Below are 17,401 nucleotides of genomic sequence, written 5' to 3' on the forward strand. Positions count from 1 at the left end.
AAGTACCTGGATGTTCTAATTCTAAGATGAAGGAACAAGAATCAGGGTTCGCAGATATAGTTCGACACGTGACTAATTGTACTTCTGAACCATTTACAGACACTTGGTCATCCCAGCAATACACACTTGCAGGTTGACCATCTTGTCCATAAGCTACCGGATGTTCATAGTTGTTTAAATCGTCACACGGTACAACAACTGTTTCAGGGCAATATGGAATGTATGCATTATCAACACAGTACTTTTCGTCTTCTTCTCCATAACAATGAACAATTTCATCGCAAACATTTGATGCTGCTGTACATCCATCTGAGCAAGGGAATTCATCTACATTGCACTCTATAAAATCATACATACATTTATAACTAGTAATGGATTAATTTAAAGCGAAATTATTCATGAACAAATACAGGCACATAAAGTAGGAGATAAATCAATATTTGTACACAATATCTACTTTAAAAGCTAGGCAATTAACGCAATACTAATAATTTTAATGAATAGTTATGTAGTCTCATGTGCAGCTTAAATGGAGTAGATTATGTGTATTACAATAACACATTTTACTAGGTTACTATTAGGTATTTAAGTATCATTATAAGGAAATCCACTCTCTCTGCAAACTATACAATCCAATACATCCACAGTAGAGTGTATTTTTATTCACGAAGATTGAAAATGACATTGTATCTAAGTATAAATATCTAGGTATGGTAATTGAGAGACTATTTGGGAAAATAACGCAATTTAATTAGGTGTAAAGATAACACCAGATTAAAATTAAAAATTAAACTCATTTACTGTTGACAACACAATGGTATGGTTCAGTAGAATCAGACCTAAAGAATGTTCAATGTTTAGTAAATAAGCGCGTAGAATTATTAATCAGACACTTTTAATCAAAGATTTTTGTAATGTTAAAGTTTATGAGAAAGTTAGTAGCATAAGACAGATATTATATATTCGAATAAATAGGTTAATTTATTTATCGACATATTAAAGATATTACTAGAATCTTCCCATGTTGCAACGAACAATACAACGCTTTACAAACAAAATGAATAACAATAATATTTCTATGAAATGAGTCATGACTAGCTATAAGTACAAAACATTATTTTTCATTATTTAATAACTATGTTACTAATATTTCCCAAATGTATAAATAGAAGAATAGTTAAATACTGTATAATTATTTTTACCACAATTGGTTTCGTCACTGCTATCATTGCAATTAGAAACACCGTTACATCGTTCCCAAAATGGAATGCATTCACCGCTGGTACAATTATATTCATGTGGACCACATTCTGGTAGAAATAAAAAATAATTTGTAATATAGGCCTAATACTTTCTACTAATACTATAGCAACCAGAATAACCCTACCAGTAACCACTCCAAGTGCATTATGTGTCAAAACAATAATTAATTAGTAGGTAGTGAGAGGGAGTAAAAGAAAGAGTAGACAACAACTGTAAGTAGTAAACACATCTCAGTCTAGCAAAGTTGTTCAACAAATTAAATGCTAAAATAAAACAAATGAAATGGCCAACTATTTTAATGATTGGAAAACATGAAAAAAAAATCGAAAAAAAAATCCACTACGCTTAAAATGGTATTAAATCTTAAGATCTTACATAGTTCTCACGAGTAAAATAATTTATTAAAAATTAAAAACTATTTTATTATAATAAATATTAATTTATCACAAAAACAAAAATCAGAAAAATATATAAAGTGTATTTATAATTGTGATAGAGTAAAAGTGAGATGGTCTCAAATATGAAATAATTAGTCTTACTATCACATCCTTGCTCATCGCGTCCATTTTCACAATCATAATTTCCATCACACACCGAACATAGTGGAACTATCTGTTGGCCTTCATTTGAACAGTTGAATAATTCTGATAACAAAAAATAACAAATCCATAAAGCTTTGCCTAACAAAACTAAACTAAACATTAAATAATATCATTGTTTTGTGAATAAGCATAATTACAAATGAAAATAAGTTCATTGTTATTTAAAATATTTACCGGTAGCTTTTTAATTAAGGATATGTGTATATAAATAATTAATTTGTAAATCGTAAAAATGTTCTTATCTTTTTTATTTTTATCATGATACTGGGTATTGATGTTTCAAGTAATAATGCATATCATAAAAGTCACAAACTTATTAGTATACCTTCTGCGTTTATAGCCTTTATTCGAGCTTTAAAATCACCATATCCACTTGAAATATTAGTACTAAATGTAATGCGTAAACGATTCTTAGCAGATGATAAACTCGGTGGATGCATGCTACCAAAAGTGTACACATTAGAGTTGCTGCTGTTATCCGGACACAAATCAATCGTAACCGACGCACAGCACTCTTCTAAAGAGAACTCGGTGAAATAGAGTAACACAACTTGGCCATCTTGTGCTATGATATCCCAAGAACATTGTTTACTATACAGGTATGGGGTTGGAAAAGTAGGAGCAATGAGTTCCAGTACTCCGTTATAAGCCAACATTTTTTCATTTTCACCACACGCTGAAATAATAGTTAGAAAAAAATAATGATTAAATATGCAAGAAACATATAAAAACATACTTCAGGTAGAAATGAGACTAATAATAGATATATTATTATTATTGTTATTTCTGACTGCGGAAATTAAAAAGGGTTTGTGAGAGGTTGGTGTTACTTTTAAACGGTGTTTGTTACGCATAGCTGCTCAGCACGTTCATACAACCCAAGATTTTCCATAGATTTGGATTTTCAATTTATTAAAGTGAATTACACCTTTGTTTGACTTTTTTAATTGGTATGCTTATAATCCAGTGTTTATGTTGTACGGTATTAATGGCATTCATGGCATTCTCGCAATTAGACCTACATTGTATAGTATCCATCAAATTTTAGTTACACCGTGCTTGTTCACGGAATATGTATATGTATTCCGTCTTGGACGCATTAAACGAGTACGATTTACAGTATTTCAAATATTCTCTTTGCTCATTCAAATTAACCCAATAAACGGAAATACTTGAACGTAATAATACCGTTATTCTTGTTATGATTCAATTCGATTACAATTTTTACCTAACTTGATTTGTTATTAGATTTTCAAATTTCAATTATTTAAAAGTATATATTTATTTTACTGTGTTCCATGGGAATCTATTTTTTTATTTATTATTTATGATACTTACAATAAATCTGAAATCTGAATCGAATTCTAAACATGAACCCATAACATCAACCTTGTATAATGTGTTGAAAAAACTTACTATCATTCTCTATTGTGTCCTTGATGAATTCTGTAAATCTCGAAACTCTAGTGTATACACCAGGTCTGTTTGGTTGAGCACAACCTATTCCCCAACTTACGATACCGACAAGATCCCAAGTACCTTCCTGCGACCGACACATTAAGGGACCACCACTATCACCCTGAAATATCATATATATCATATGAATGACAATTAATAATAATTTGGAAACAAAACTTAGTGGTAAAATATTGGCTTCAGAGTGATTTAAATACTTAAAATTAAAAAAAAAAGTGACTTGTCAAAATTATAAAAAAAAACTACTATAGTAAAATAATACAGGACAATAATGATATGAATTTCCTTTGCTTTCCTTCCCCTTTTCCATGTTTGTTTGGTGAAGCTTTTACCAAATCTATCGATTTTCCAATCCATCGAATGAATTAATATTTTGAGGAAGATTAAGTAGAAGAACAAAAATAATAATTGTATTTGATATTTGCTTAAGCACCTCCAATTACTCTAGTCTATATTGTGGAGGGCAAGCATCAAAAAGGTAATGAGTAACACAAAATACATACATTGCCTGTAATAGTTTGACCAGCTTAATATTCAATTTAAAGGACCACAATTTAAATGGTCAAATTCAAAATAGAATGGTCTTTTTAAAAGATAATCTTAAGTAAAATGTAAAACCGGGTCAGATATGTAGTAATTTGAATTAATTATACTTCTTCTACGTTTTGTATCAACGCATTATTTTATTTCGAACAGAAAAAAATTGGTAGTTATACAATAAGCGACTCGAAAACTCAATCAGGACAAACATTTCCATCTGGGCTAGCGCGATAATGTAAATTTACATCATCATCCTAGACATTTGAAATATGGCGCCCTTTGGAGTTTCGAAGTCGCTTATAGTAATTTACTTATACCAAAAATTGAATCGAAACACAATTATTTACCTAAAAAAACTGTAATTAAAAGCAAAAAATTGTTAATTTAGCTGCCAGCCAATTTAACCGTTTAGTTTGTCATTTTAAGGGAAAATATTATTTTTGCACAGCAGTGACTAATTTTGTTGAAACTAAAAAAGGGCTATTTTATTCATTATCATTAAGTTAAAGTTAAGTTAACAACTGTTCAAGCTGGCCATATTTACGGCGGGAGTATATGATTACTGTACTTTTTATGAAGATAACATAATAATGGTAGAAGGTATTTGGTGCAAAGTGCTTTATTTCTAAAAATGATGACTAAGCTTTACTTTATACCAGTCGATTTGATTGCTATTATCATACTACTCGAATACACAAAATGTTTATTAGTATCACAATTATGCAACAACAATTCCCTCAGTTAATTAAGCATGACTAATTTGAATGGCTAAATTCGGCCTCCTCGCACAGCGTTTATATATGGAAAAATACCCTGTATATCTGTATTTGTTATTGATTTAACCGTGTGGATATAATATACATATAATATACTTGATACTAACACATGTACAAATATAAAAATGTCGACTTTTAGTGTTATGCCTATTTTGTTTATTCCTCCACCACCAATTATTATTTCTTTAAAATTACTATAATTAGACCACCAAACACCTCTTATTGGTTCAAAAGTTACCCTCGAATACATTAGTTAAACACCAATCAACGGTGTATTCTTGGTAGATCCATGCACGGAATTCAAACGCTTACTTACATTGCATGAGTCGGCATTACCTGCCAAATCTCCAGCACAAATCATATTTTCTGTAACTGAGTAACCGGCTAAAAGTTCACTACAATCATCATCACTAACTAGTGAAACAGTTGCATGTTGTAGTTTATTTGATGTCGTCCCTATAATTATGAAGATTATGCTTTCGTCAATAATAAACTGTATTCTAATGATGTTGAATGACGGATCACTTTTATAGGTCTATTTTCTCTCTCTCATGGGTTAATTTGTTTCTACGATGCAGATTTTATATCAATAATCTGGATAATGTATAATGAGGCCTATAAATTAAGATATTCAGAAGCGTTCATCAAGTTTTGTCTGATTTGTTTTCAATCTTTTACTTACCATAATATTGCGACCTATAACCCCATCCTGCGATTGTACAAGATGCATTTAGTGGATACTGCTTGCCACTATAGCAAATTGGTTGAATGAATTGATTAAATTCTATTGGAGAATTTAGCTTAAGTAATGCGATGTCAGAATCATAATTCGCTTTTCTGCCATAATCTGGATGAACAATAGTAGAGAATCCAACATGAATTGTAAAGACTGATGATGTGTCGTACAACAATGTTGAGCCAGCCATCAAATCATAAACGTAACCACTGAAATGTTAAAATAATATAGCATAATATGAGCATATATAAATTCTGTATCTTCTGTCTTCTGTCTTTCGTGTTGTTAAATTTAAATTTTGAGATTTTTTTTTTATATGAAGCATGTTTAATTCTAAATTTTATTTGATTTACTTAACTTTTAGTATTTTATTAATTAGATAACAGTCATATATGAAACAGATTTCAACTATAAAATTTTTTATTATATTATTATTAGTTTCAACATTTAAAAAAAAACAAAAAAAAAACATATTTATACAGGATAAAAACATATCAGGTATAATAGATGTAGCACCTGTTTTACATATGGTCCTGTTTATAGAAAATAAAGGTTAAAACATGCATAAACAATTCTTTAAAACTTGTAAAAACAGTAAAATAACAAATTAAGTCAACAAGGCCATATACATGGCTGCAGTCGCGTGCTCAAGTTAGTGTTTACCGACCGACCAACCAACCGATCGACCGACCGACCAACCGACCGAAATTGTTGAAAAGTTGAAAATGTTTAGAAACATTTATATTTTTTTAATTTACACGTGCGTAGCCTGTCACTTTTGACGTGCTCGTATAACATATTTTCGAGTTGGAAAGTGAATAAAATAAAAAAAAAGGTTGCAAAACAGAAATCGGGCAAAAAGTGTGCATATTAACGTTTAACGTGCAGTGCGCGTGCAAAAATCTGCGCACTCATTGCAATTTGTTTAACGCTTAAAATTGCCTGAAACGTACTCGAATTTCATCGAAAATAAATTTGACAATTTTGAAAATGTTAAGCGCGCGTACGCATGCGTTATATGCGCTACGCACGTAATTGTATTACCATATGATGAAATATGACCTGAAATTAATGAGTACCAAATTTTATTTAACTGTGATTCATGCTTGTGAAGATAATTATGATTACAAACGTGATTTCGTTAAATCGTGCGTCGGCCGCGTTTTGATTGCGTGAAAAACATAACCACATCGAGTCCAGGCCATAAGGAATATACTCTGAACAACCACGAATGTGCGATACTCGGGGTACAGCAAAAGAAGCTGTAATGACGTCATAAGACGGGATGTAACGTCACATCACATCAATAACCTCGCTACCAAATACGGCTATATTCCGAAAAGTTACACATAACCGGAAATGGCATAATTACGGTAAAGTATGAAATCTCAAAGAGCTATTTTGCTATTTCCGGGAGCAGAAGTGACGTTATAATATCATAAATAGGTTTTACTGTATATATTCCTATTCTCCAAGTCAAGACCTTTGAAATGACACCAAACACGGCTATATTACGACGAAAATCGTTTAAACGTCATATGGCTGCATCCGGTTTGAAATTTAAAAATCCGGCTCTATAGCTTTGAGGACATGTCCCTGAAGTATACCCATGCCAAATTCCAGCTCAATACTACAACGATTAAGGGAGGAGTAGTACCTTATAAATCGCACTTTTTTCGATTGGTACCATGTTTAAGACGTCATAATTTTGCATCCGGTTGAAGTACGAACATTTTCTCTCTATAGCTTTGTTCACCTATTACCCTAGTATATGCACGCCATGTTTCAGAGCCGTCAGACGACGCGTAAAGAACTAGTAGGACTTGAAAGTTGGCTCAATAGTGTCCAGATGGAAGAGAAAGAGGAGAAGATGAGCGAGTCCTAGACTCGGGTACCCCGAGTAAAAAATTGACTTAGCTAGATGAAACTGATATCAAGACAAGACATATTCCCCGCAATGCCAGACGGGCATTCTGTGAGAACGTAACGCCGTTATATTCCGGGGTTCCCCGTCGAGGCTTTGACACCTTGCGCGATCAAGTGTATCACTTTGGCGCCGATTCAATTCAATTAACAATAATAATGTCGAACTGGAGGGATAATGAGATAAGAGAGCTGCTTAAAATAAGGGGACAAGAAGAAATTTGTAGCATAATCTATATGCCTAGGCCATAGCTCTTTGTTGGTGCCTGCCCCTTCGTCGCCTTGAAAATTGTACAGCCTTCTAACGTGTTTTACAGATTGCCAATGACGGCTAATTAATTGCTGTACCTGTATAATATATGCACAATATACTGTACATAGCATGTATATTGCATAAATATGCTATAAAGGAAGATAATAATCTGTAACTTAACATTCGCCGCCATATATCGCTAGACAAAAATAATAACAATAAAGGGCGCCCTCAATAATTATTTTGTCAGAGACTTTTTATTGGCCGAATATGCCCGACTCCTTTATCACAGAAAGCCGGTATATACCGGTTATATTTCCGGCACGATAGTCCGATGAGAATGGGTATATGCCGGTAACGATACCGGCACGACGCCAGCACTGTACCGGTATATTGCAGGCACATCTGTGAGAAAGGGGCTTAAGTAATATTACTAGGTCTAAAGATCAGAAAACCATACCGGCATGGTAATGGTATATTCCCGCAATATTCCTGGCACACAGATCTGTGAGAAAGGGGCTATAGTGAGCTGTACATTTGTGATAACAGACCTAAGCACAGATAGTGACTGAAAACAGAGGCAATAAAATATATAATATATATATTATAATTTCTAAAATGAATTCCCAAATACAATCATTTCAATAAACCTGTTCGCAAAATGTTAAAATAGTGAGGATTTATCTTGAAATATTACAATTATTACAATTTGATTTAGAATTTAAATAATTGGATGATTCTTTTACTTCTTTTGGTAGATCATTCCATACGTGAGCGCCGGCGAGTTTAAGTGAGGTCCTCATTATTTTTTACATTTGGCTTAGTGGGGGACCATATTAAGATTATCGGATTGCCTAGTATTATATCCACGTCTATCGAACACCAACATATGTTTGACACTCTTGAAATAATTTCATTTGGATCCTAATATTAAGTGTGAGTGAATTTTCTTTTTTGTTGATCCAATAAATTATATATACGATGACATCATTCAGATCCAGGGAAACAAGCGGGGAACCAATTTCTAAGTCGCAGTGCTCTAAAAAAACATCGAGATGACATATTGATTGATCAATTTAATACAGAATAACAATTCAATATACATTCAATATTCAAATATTGCTTGAAAGAAAAATTTACACTAAAATACGATTTTCTTCTGTTTAGAGAAGAGATTGGAAGTTTGAAGACCGTAACAGATAGTTCGTAGTGCACCTAACCAGAACATTTTCACTATTCAAAACGCACTTTACCAGATTGTAAACAATAACATTCTACTTTAAAAAGCAAATGGAACATTTGTGAAACATCGCAGTGTGATGGTGCTGTTAAATGCCGTTATGATTAATGTCGAATGACTTAAACGAGCGTAAAAGCAAGCATAGAAAGGAGATTTAAAATCTGGGTTGGTTATGAATACAGGTTGGTATGTACATGCTATTATTACAAGCCAGAGATATGTAAATGAAATACAAATGAATTAGCTGAGCGTCGTTGTTTTTTAATTGTCGTCAGAAGATTAGTGACCGACATAACACTGTACTGTACTTGTATTTCGTACTTTTCGATTGATTGGATCAACAAAAAAAGGAATATTGCTAATTTTTTACCATTTTCTATTTGTCCCATTTAAAAATTGTTTTGTGCAACAATAGTTAGACCGCCATTTGAGGTAGATAATATACAAATAATAATTTACTTGCAGTACTTACACGCAGTGGGCAGCAGTTACAGCCCATTGGTTGTTGATTATTGATGCCCCGCATTGATGGTAGTAGTAGTAGTAGTAAGATAATGAACTTATCCATGGCCATTCTCCTGGGAGTGAATCTTGACCACCAACAATTCGAAGGAAACTTTCTTGGTGTTGCTGACGTCCACATTCAAGATTGGATGCTAATGTCAAGAGATATAGAAAGAAAAAATAAAAAAGACATAAAAATAGAAATAAAAACATCGAAGGGGTAAAAAACAACATTTGCTGTGGGTAAAAACAAAGTTAACACATTTAAATAGATATAAACTTTCGTCAATAGTAAACAATTTTGTAATTATTTTGTTGATAAAAATGTTTTATTAAAAAATATAAATAAAATAAATGTGTGTCAATTCAGAACATACGCGTATGCATCTGTAGTACAACGTTCATAAGTGCATGGATCTTTCATGACAATAGCATGTGAGAAGGAAAGAGGGAGAGGGGAGAAGAACAAGTATACTATCTTTCTGCACTGGGAAACAGCATAATAGGATAAGATATTTAAGATGGTGGGTGTAAAGTTAGTTACCTCTGTAAGTTCCTATACACTTACTCTCTTAGTCGTCATAACAATGTAGTAATAACACGAGACGGGTTAACTCTATTTAACACAAACAACGGTGCATTTATTATCGATACTTTCGTACTCGTAGCACAACAAAACCGCACACACACTTTATGTGCTCAACAACCTTTTTTTTTTTTTTTTTTTTTTTTTTTAAACACAAACAACGGTGCATTTATTATCGATACTTTCGTACTCGTAGCACAACAAAACCGCACACACACTTTATGTGCTCAACAACCTTTGACCTCTCGGTCGCCGTGTCTATAGACACTACAGTGGGTGATACTGTAGGCCTACAAGCAAGAACAGAGTCATGACGCCAAGAAAGAGAATGATGGATTATAGAAATGCACATGCTCACATAAAGGTTTAACAATTTAGAAGATATTTGGTAATACGAAACTGCACTGTTTCCAACCATCAAAAATACCTTAGGCTTTAAATAACAGAGTGAAAATAACGGGTTAGAACGCCATTTAACTGGTTATCAGCTGTGAAACTTTTAGCTGCAACGCAAACATTTAACGATTATTTGATTTGATATTATTATCTTGAACGTTTGACCGCCTGGTCGCATTGAATGCTAGGCAGCAGCAGAAATAGGCCCTTAAATAATGATTGTAAGTTTGCTTACAATTAGGAAAGAGTTATATTGTCGTGGTCTTTGTTGAAGTTTGTTGAATCCACAAATGTGAAAACCCCCAACAGATGTGAAAACAACCACAAATGTAAAAACGCATCACCCACAAATGTGAAAACAACCACAAATGTGAAAACAACCACAAATATGAAAATGCATCACCCACAAATGTAATAAAGAGCGTCCACAAATGTAATAAAGAGCGTCCACAAATGTAAAAATGATCATCGCCAACAAATGTAAAAAAAAAATAGAAATTTTCGCTCACAAATGTAAAAAAAATCAACAAACTCATACACTCACAAGTATTGAATCAATTCAATATAATGTATATAAATAGGCCTACATTAACTCGTGAATTGTTTGGTCTAGCACTAAATTTGATGTGAATTGTTTGTTTGTTTTTTTACATTTGTGGGCGAAAATGTCTTCTTTTTTTTTACATTTCACATTTGTGGGCACTGTTTTCACAATTGTGTGAAATGTGTTCTCGATGTGTTTTCATTGTTTGCAGCATTTTTTAAAAATTATTTGGGCTAGTATGATCAATTGAAAAGTCACAATCTATCTTGTAAGGACAATTTTAGGAAAGGTCGGTCTTGCACTACACAATGACTCGAAGTGCTTGAAACTTTCGAAACATATCATAGCATTGCTTGTATTTATTTTGGTTTTTTTTTAAAAGGACGTTAAATTATATGATCTGTTCATCATTGCAATTCCTACGCGACTGCTCGAAAGTAATTGAAAAAACTATATAGCACAATCAATATATTATTTAGGAAATTAGTTAAGCACCACTTATGGAAAATTATTTTAAAACTTATTTTTAAATGTACTATTGCATACATTTTTAAATAGGTCCTAACTGTATTTGTTATTTCTGTAATGCCTTTAAGGTGAACTTTTATACTAACTGTCTAATGTATTGCGTGTACTCTTGTTGTTATACTTTCTCTTGTATATTGTCATTGAAATTGATTTCGATCAAATAAATGATGAAAGGCTAGGTGACAGGTTAGCCATTCGAAAATGCAGCGCTGGGATTTTGGCCGCAAAGTAACAAACATTTACAGACAATGAGTATCCTTGTTTTCGAACGTGCAACAGCCTCGCATTGCATACACAACATTCTCAAAGGTTTATCCAAAAAACTGAGCCAAATTGTTATGTTACAGTGCAGCATCATACTGGACGGCTCAAGTGATCCGAAATCATATTTTATATTTGCATTTTATTCATAATACTTTATATTGTAAGCCGTATAGTTTATTAATGAAGTGCGGTATGGACACAATCGTTGCCAAAAGCGGTTAACAATTTATGGTTAACAATTTATTTATAATGATAGTATCCATTGTTTGTTGCTAAAGCAATGTATGTTTTTTTATAATTTCTTTTCACACCATAATCGCATTCACATATTATTTACCTGCAAAACAAAATTGTTTGGTAATAATAAATATAACGTACATTCATAACAGCCAAGCTCATCTGACCAGTCACCACACTCGTTCATTCCATCACAGGCCAATGAGGAATTATTTAGACACAAACCGTTAGAACATCTCTTCGTGGTACAATCTGGAGAACAACATTGATCTATGATTTTGTGAACTTTAAATGGTAAGAAAAAACCCAAATGCGAATATTTTTGTAATATGGGATCGACACCAAAATAATACATTTCGAATTATATCGACAAGACAACAAATATTTACCGCAGGACTCCAGTTCATCCGATAAATCTTTACAATCCACATGTCCATTACACACATAATCTATTGAAATGATTTCACCATTGCCACATACAAAGTGATCTGAATAGTAAAAGAAACAACAACAAAGATGGTTAGTACATTGACCATTTTCTCACCAATCTATGGCTGCTTGAAATTCAATTGAAAATGGAAAGCATACATACTGTGAGTCGGGTTGGTGAACATCCGTCAACTTTAGGGCGCTAAACGTACGCGAGTCTTAATAGATAGATAGGTAAACTTGGGGCGTTATATTATTAAATTCAAAGTTCCTGAGTTGTCCAAATCACGTTAACTTGAAGGCGCTAATAATTATATAAAATTCTTGTTTTTTAAAATACGTCAGCTTGAATGTGCTGAGCTAATCCAAAATACGCGAGTCTGTCCAAAATGCGTAGATCATTCAGGGTAAATAAGGACAGTTTACTTTCAAACGAAATAAATTACATAAAATGAAGCATAGACGTTTTATTATTTGTTATCCATTTATTAACTACACTAATAATGTAATCAAGTCTATACAATGTACGATGGTACCATACATAATGTATTTTTTTATATATTTGTATGGTATTATTTTGGGTACTGGTACATTGTACTAATTACGTGAAGGAATATATGATTACATTATTAGGGTTGATGAATATCAGTCCAAAATACGCCATTCTTTCCACAATACGTCAACTTGAGAGCGTTATTAATCTATAATACGTCAATAAATACTGTTAGGCCCTAACTATAATCTGTTTTGTAACTAGTTTAAACCTAATCGGCCCCACGTCAAGTCGGCCCAAAGTCAACTCGACCCCAAGTCAAGTCGGCCTCAAGTCAACTCGGCCTCACATCATCTCGGCCTCAAGCCAGTACACACGAATTAGCATGTAGTACACACGAATTAGCATGTAGTACACACGAATTAGCATGTAGTACACACGAATTAGCATGTAGTACACACGAATTAGCATGTAGTACACACGAATTAGCATGTAGTACACACGAATTAGCATGTAGTACACACGAATTAGCATGCAGTACACACGAATTAGCATGCATTACACACATACAGTACCAATCATAATGCAACACACACCAATCACCACACAGCACATCAATCGTCATGCAGTACACCAATTACAATGCAGTAAAATATTGCGCAATTATTATTATTATTACCGCAACCTATCGACAAAATTGAATATCAGACGTTTATTAGACGACAGAATCAGTCTATTTCTACCGAATCGGGGCGAGAGACGATTTGGTCAAATTTGTAGGCCGAAATATAACCAGTGTAAAATAGATGGGGTGTATTTAGTTCCCGGAAAATGCATCAAATTGCCTACGTTGTATCTGTTCCACATACCGAGAATTCAATCGCTGGTCTAACAACTGAACGGTAGAAGGATAAACCGAGTGACACATTACTTAATAACTGCATAAACGTGGTTCTGCCATAAGAGGTTGTTTCAGATTATGATGCCTAGTAGTTTCTAGTACGGCAGCTATATTAATGTTATGTATTTGAAATGGTGGGAACGAGGAATGTGTACGTTTACATTTGTAATTGATGTGTACGGTACTGTATAGTGTTTGGTGTATATACTGCATGACGATTTGTGTGCACTGCATGATAAATGTGAACTGTTTTAAATGCATTGAAACTCGAAGACAACAATTATTGTTTGACCACCCTAAACCAATTTCTGAATTCAAATTTTCTGAACTTCAAACTGCATATAAAGCTATTAAGAGTAATTGTTTTAGTTAGGACTATACTTTAGTGTCTAAACGAGTGAGAGAAGTGTGGCATAGACGATGTCGGTAAAAATAATAAAAATAACGCACATACCATTACGATTTACTGCCGTTACTGTTGCATTAAATCCCCTGTCTCTGTTGTGTGTGAATAGAGTTATCCACATTGTCCTGTTGTTGGAAATTATTGAATGAATGTTTGATCCTGTAAAACTATAGTCATAACTGTTTTCCGCAAATCCAATACGCAAATAATCCGACTCCATTTGAAAATCGTTGAATTGAAGAAGAATTACGAAATCTGAAGAGGTGGTTATCTGCCATTGGCAATTTAAATAGCTATAGTAATCATTTGGATAATTTGGAGACCAAAATAATTGTGAAATGTCTGCTTCCTGCAGTGATATCTCAGTAAGACCACATTCTGAAATAAGTAAAATTAATTTAATTTTTTATTTAAAAAAAACAATATTGTCCATCAAATTTTGTTTTTTTTTATACTGGCTGGATTAAGTTCCTAAATTATCGGATGTAGTTCATACTAATTGGTACTAACATTGATCACAGTGAAACAAAATTGTTGTGGTCAAATTTAATTAATTTGAAATGATAAAACTTGAATAGCACTAGTTCCTCAATTGTACGCATGTGCACCAGACATCCAATTGATACGCCTTCATCTTCAGTATTAATATTCACGAAGCGGGATCTCCGAAGAGATACTTTCATAACAGGCAAAGAACATTAATTCTAAACCTATATAGGCTATATACGGAGTGATTATTCATAATTTAACTGATAGTAATTACTTAGTTTAGGTTATGAAAAGGCAAATGAAAATGTAATGAATGATTGTTTAATTAAGATTTATCATACCATCACAGTTCAATTCGTCTTCATCACGTAAGCATTCGCTGCGAAGAGAACAAACAAGTGACTCGTCTAAACAGGAACCATCATTACAAAAAAAATCGCAATCTAAATTAAATAAAAACATAAATATAAATATAATCACATAATTTGTATTCAATATAAATATAAAGTGACAAATATGCAAAAACTTCAAAACGATAGAAACAAAAAATGGTATTTTTCTCATTTTCTCCCGATTACTTAAATCATGTTTCTTAACTTTGCCATTCTATATTAAGCTCTATTCTGCCATGTATCTACCAATGTGTCTATTGGCAGCAACAATATATTCATATACATTGGTACTGTATTCTAATTATTTACACTTTATGTTGTATTTAAATATAAAATCGTTGTAGCTTAAAAAACTCCCATCTGCATACAAAAACGCTTCTTAAATCAACTATCATAGTATACGGTACTGTTCTTTTGTTTATCTTAATGTAATTATTTCTCCATAGGGATTAACTTAAAATTCCATTTAAATCTAAATTAGCTAAGTTATGTCAATTCAGCCCAGGAATTCAATATATCCATCGAGAAGGGGTTGCTAAACCTTTTTAAAACATCAAAATGGATGGAGAGGACCCATAGTAAAAAATTTAACAGGATGTCTTAACAAAAGTATTACTCCCCTCATCAATGCTACATACACGTCCTTTAACCAAACCATGGCATAGGTGTTTAGCACCTGTTTGGTCTTTCCTTGCCTTTTATATTTGTTTTATCTTTTTCTTTGTATTGAATATGGCAGAAATTGAATAAATAAATATGGTTTTTTAACTACTGTATAGGCTAACACATGAGTTTGCATACATAGCAGAACATGCATTGGGAGGAGTAAATTCACTCTACCCTGATTAGAACCAATGAAATCACCATTATATATCACTGTTTCGTTAACCAAATAGTAAGAATACAATCAAGTGTGTTATAGTAACGATGTTTTGTTTCATACCTATTTTAATTAGTGTTCGTAATAGTATGTACCTATTTCCTTCCATAGAGGGAATTACAGAAAATGGTTAAGTTCGGGAAAGTGTAGAGTAGAGTAATTGAAGAAAACAAATTCATGCTATCGTAGACCGGTTGCGTATTAATAAGATTAAAATATTGATAGATGCCATATACGTGATTATTCCAGTATTTCAAAATATCTTTAAAAATATCAAAAGGCACTTACCATTTCGACTTAGTGCTCTTACTGTTGCATTAAACCCTCTATCTTGACTACTGTAACTGTAAGTGTACAGATATAGCCACATTATCTGACTGTTAAATATGATAGAATGAACGTTTGAGCTGGTAAACCTATAGTCGTAACTGTTTTCTTCAAAACCAATACTCAAGGAATCATAGTATGCTAGTTCAAAGTCGTTGAACTCAAGAAGAATTGCGAAATCTGAAGAGGCATTTACTAGCCAGTGACACCGTAAATTTCTGTAGTAATTATTCGGATAATTCGGAGACAAAATGAAATGAACGTCTTCAATATTGTCAATGAATATGTCAGTATCACATTCTGTAAAAAAGGAAAATAAAATCCTTAAAGGTTTCAAACGAATAATTGAATTGATGCTTACTAAAAATATATAATGTAATTATTATGTGCGTAAAATCGAGTGACTCTGTTCCGCCGTACCAAACAATACCATGAGAACCCCAGTGGTCTAATGGTTAGGAAATCTGCATATCAAGTAGAAGGTTCCGGTTTTGAATCTCAGTTGGGGCGACTTTTTGTCATTCTCACAGATTTCCCCATATTTATATAAATTTTAGTAGATAACAGGGTGGTTTAGAATTAATGTTCTGTGCCTGATGTGTTTAAATAATTGAAGAGATTCAGGTTCAGTGGTGAATTTTCGGCTTAATATTTATAATATATACGGTATATTTATGACATTGTCTTTGTCACTCTTTAATTGTTGGTGACGTCATCATCGCTAAAATAAGTGTTTCATTAAGTTTAATCAGCATTATAGGTGTAATGTTACTATGGTTAACTTTACCAAATTCATTTAAAACATGGTCGATTTAATTTGTTTTAGGCTAATTAAGACTTAATTTTGTCTTTATTAAGAAGATCTCTTTGTTTTAGTTAAGGTCTAATTGGTCCAATTTTGCTTTATTTATCAAGATCCCGCTTGCTTTAGTTTAGAAGATCTCTTAATTCAAATCTAATAAAAAGCAAAATGTGAATTTATCAATTGAGAGTTAGTTATCTTACCGCAGTCTAATTCGTCTTCATGATATAAACAGTCGCTTTTACCATTACAAACAAGTGACTCGTCTAAACAAGAACCGTCATTGCAGTAAAAGTAACAATCTATATTAAATTGAAATAACGTAGTATTTGTTCTGTAATATAATTATTAGGCAAGTATAATATAATCATAATGTATTTAGCTAGACATGAGAATGAATGAAATACACTAACA

At 32.7% G+C, this 17,401-nt stretch overlaps 3 protein-coding genes across 3 annotated transcripts in view; 1 reads left to right on the forward strand and 2 right to left on the reverse strand.

Annotated features, from left to right (window-relative positions):
* LOC144850503 (uncharacterized) overlaps positions 1–17,401 on the reverse strand; it is a 94,155-nt gene that overhangs the window by 55,901 nt on the left and 20,853 nt on the right. The window lies entirely within an intron of this gene.
* LOC144850376 (uncharacterized) overlaps positions 1–17,401 on the reverse strand; it is a 31,920-nt gene that overhangs the window by 6,574 nt on the left and 7,945 nt on the right. The window contains exons 7-20 of the mRNA XM_078707651.1: positions 17,191–17,289; positions 16,147–16,485; positions 14,928–15,029; positions 14,146–14,475; positions 12,258–12,356; positions 12,010–12,120; positions 9,282–9,465; positions 5,340–5,602; positions 4,974–5,113; positions 3,282–3,444; positions 2,191–2,541; positions 1,803–1,907; positions 1,203–1,310; positions 7–339 (exon numbers count right to left, since the gene is read on the reverse strand). Coding sequence (XP_078563777.1) covers positions 7–339; positions 1,203–1,310; positions 1,803–1,907; positions 2,191–2,541; positions 3,282–3,444; positions 4,974–5,113; positions 5,340–5,602; positions 9,282–9,465; positions 12,010–12,120; positions 12,258–12,356; positions 14,146–14,475; positions 14,928–15,029; positions 16,147–16,485; positions 17,191–17,289 — 2,727 coding nt within the window. The remainder of the gene's footprint in view (positions 1–6; positions 340–1,202; positions 1,311–1,802; positions 1,908–2,190; positions 2,542–3,281; positions 3,445–4,973; positions 5,114–5,339; positions 5,603–9,281; positions 9,466–12,009; positions 12,121–12,257; positions 12,357–14,145; positions 14,476–14,927; positions 15,030–16,146; positions 16,486–17,190; positions 17,290–17,401) is intronic.
* Positions 3,984–17,401, forward strand: part of LOC144850866 (transmembrane protein 70, mitochondrial-like) — a 164,376-nt gene continuing 150,958 nt past the window's right edge. The window contains exon 1 of the mRNA XM_078708357.1: positions 3,984–4,003. The gene's annotated coding sequence lies outside the window, so the exon portion shown is untranslated. The remainder of the gene's footprint in view (positions 4,004–17,401) is intronic.

Source organism: Antedon bifida, chromosome 8 (assembly GCF_963402885.1).
Source record: "Antedon bifida chromosome 8, ecAntBifi1.1, whole genome shotgun sequence".
Taxonomy (NCBI): domain Eukaryota; kingdom Metazoa; phylum Echinodermata; class Crinoidea; order Comatulida; family Antedonidae; genus Antedon; species Antedon bifida.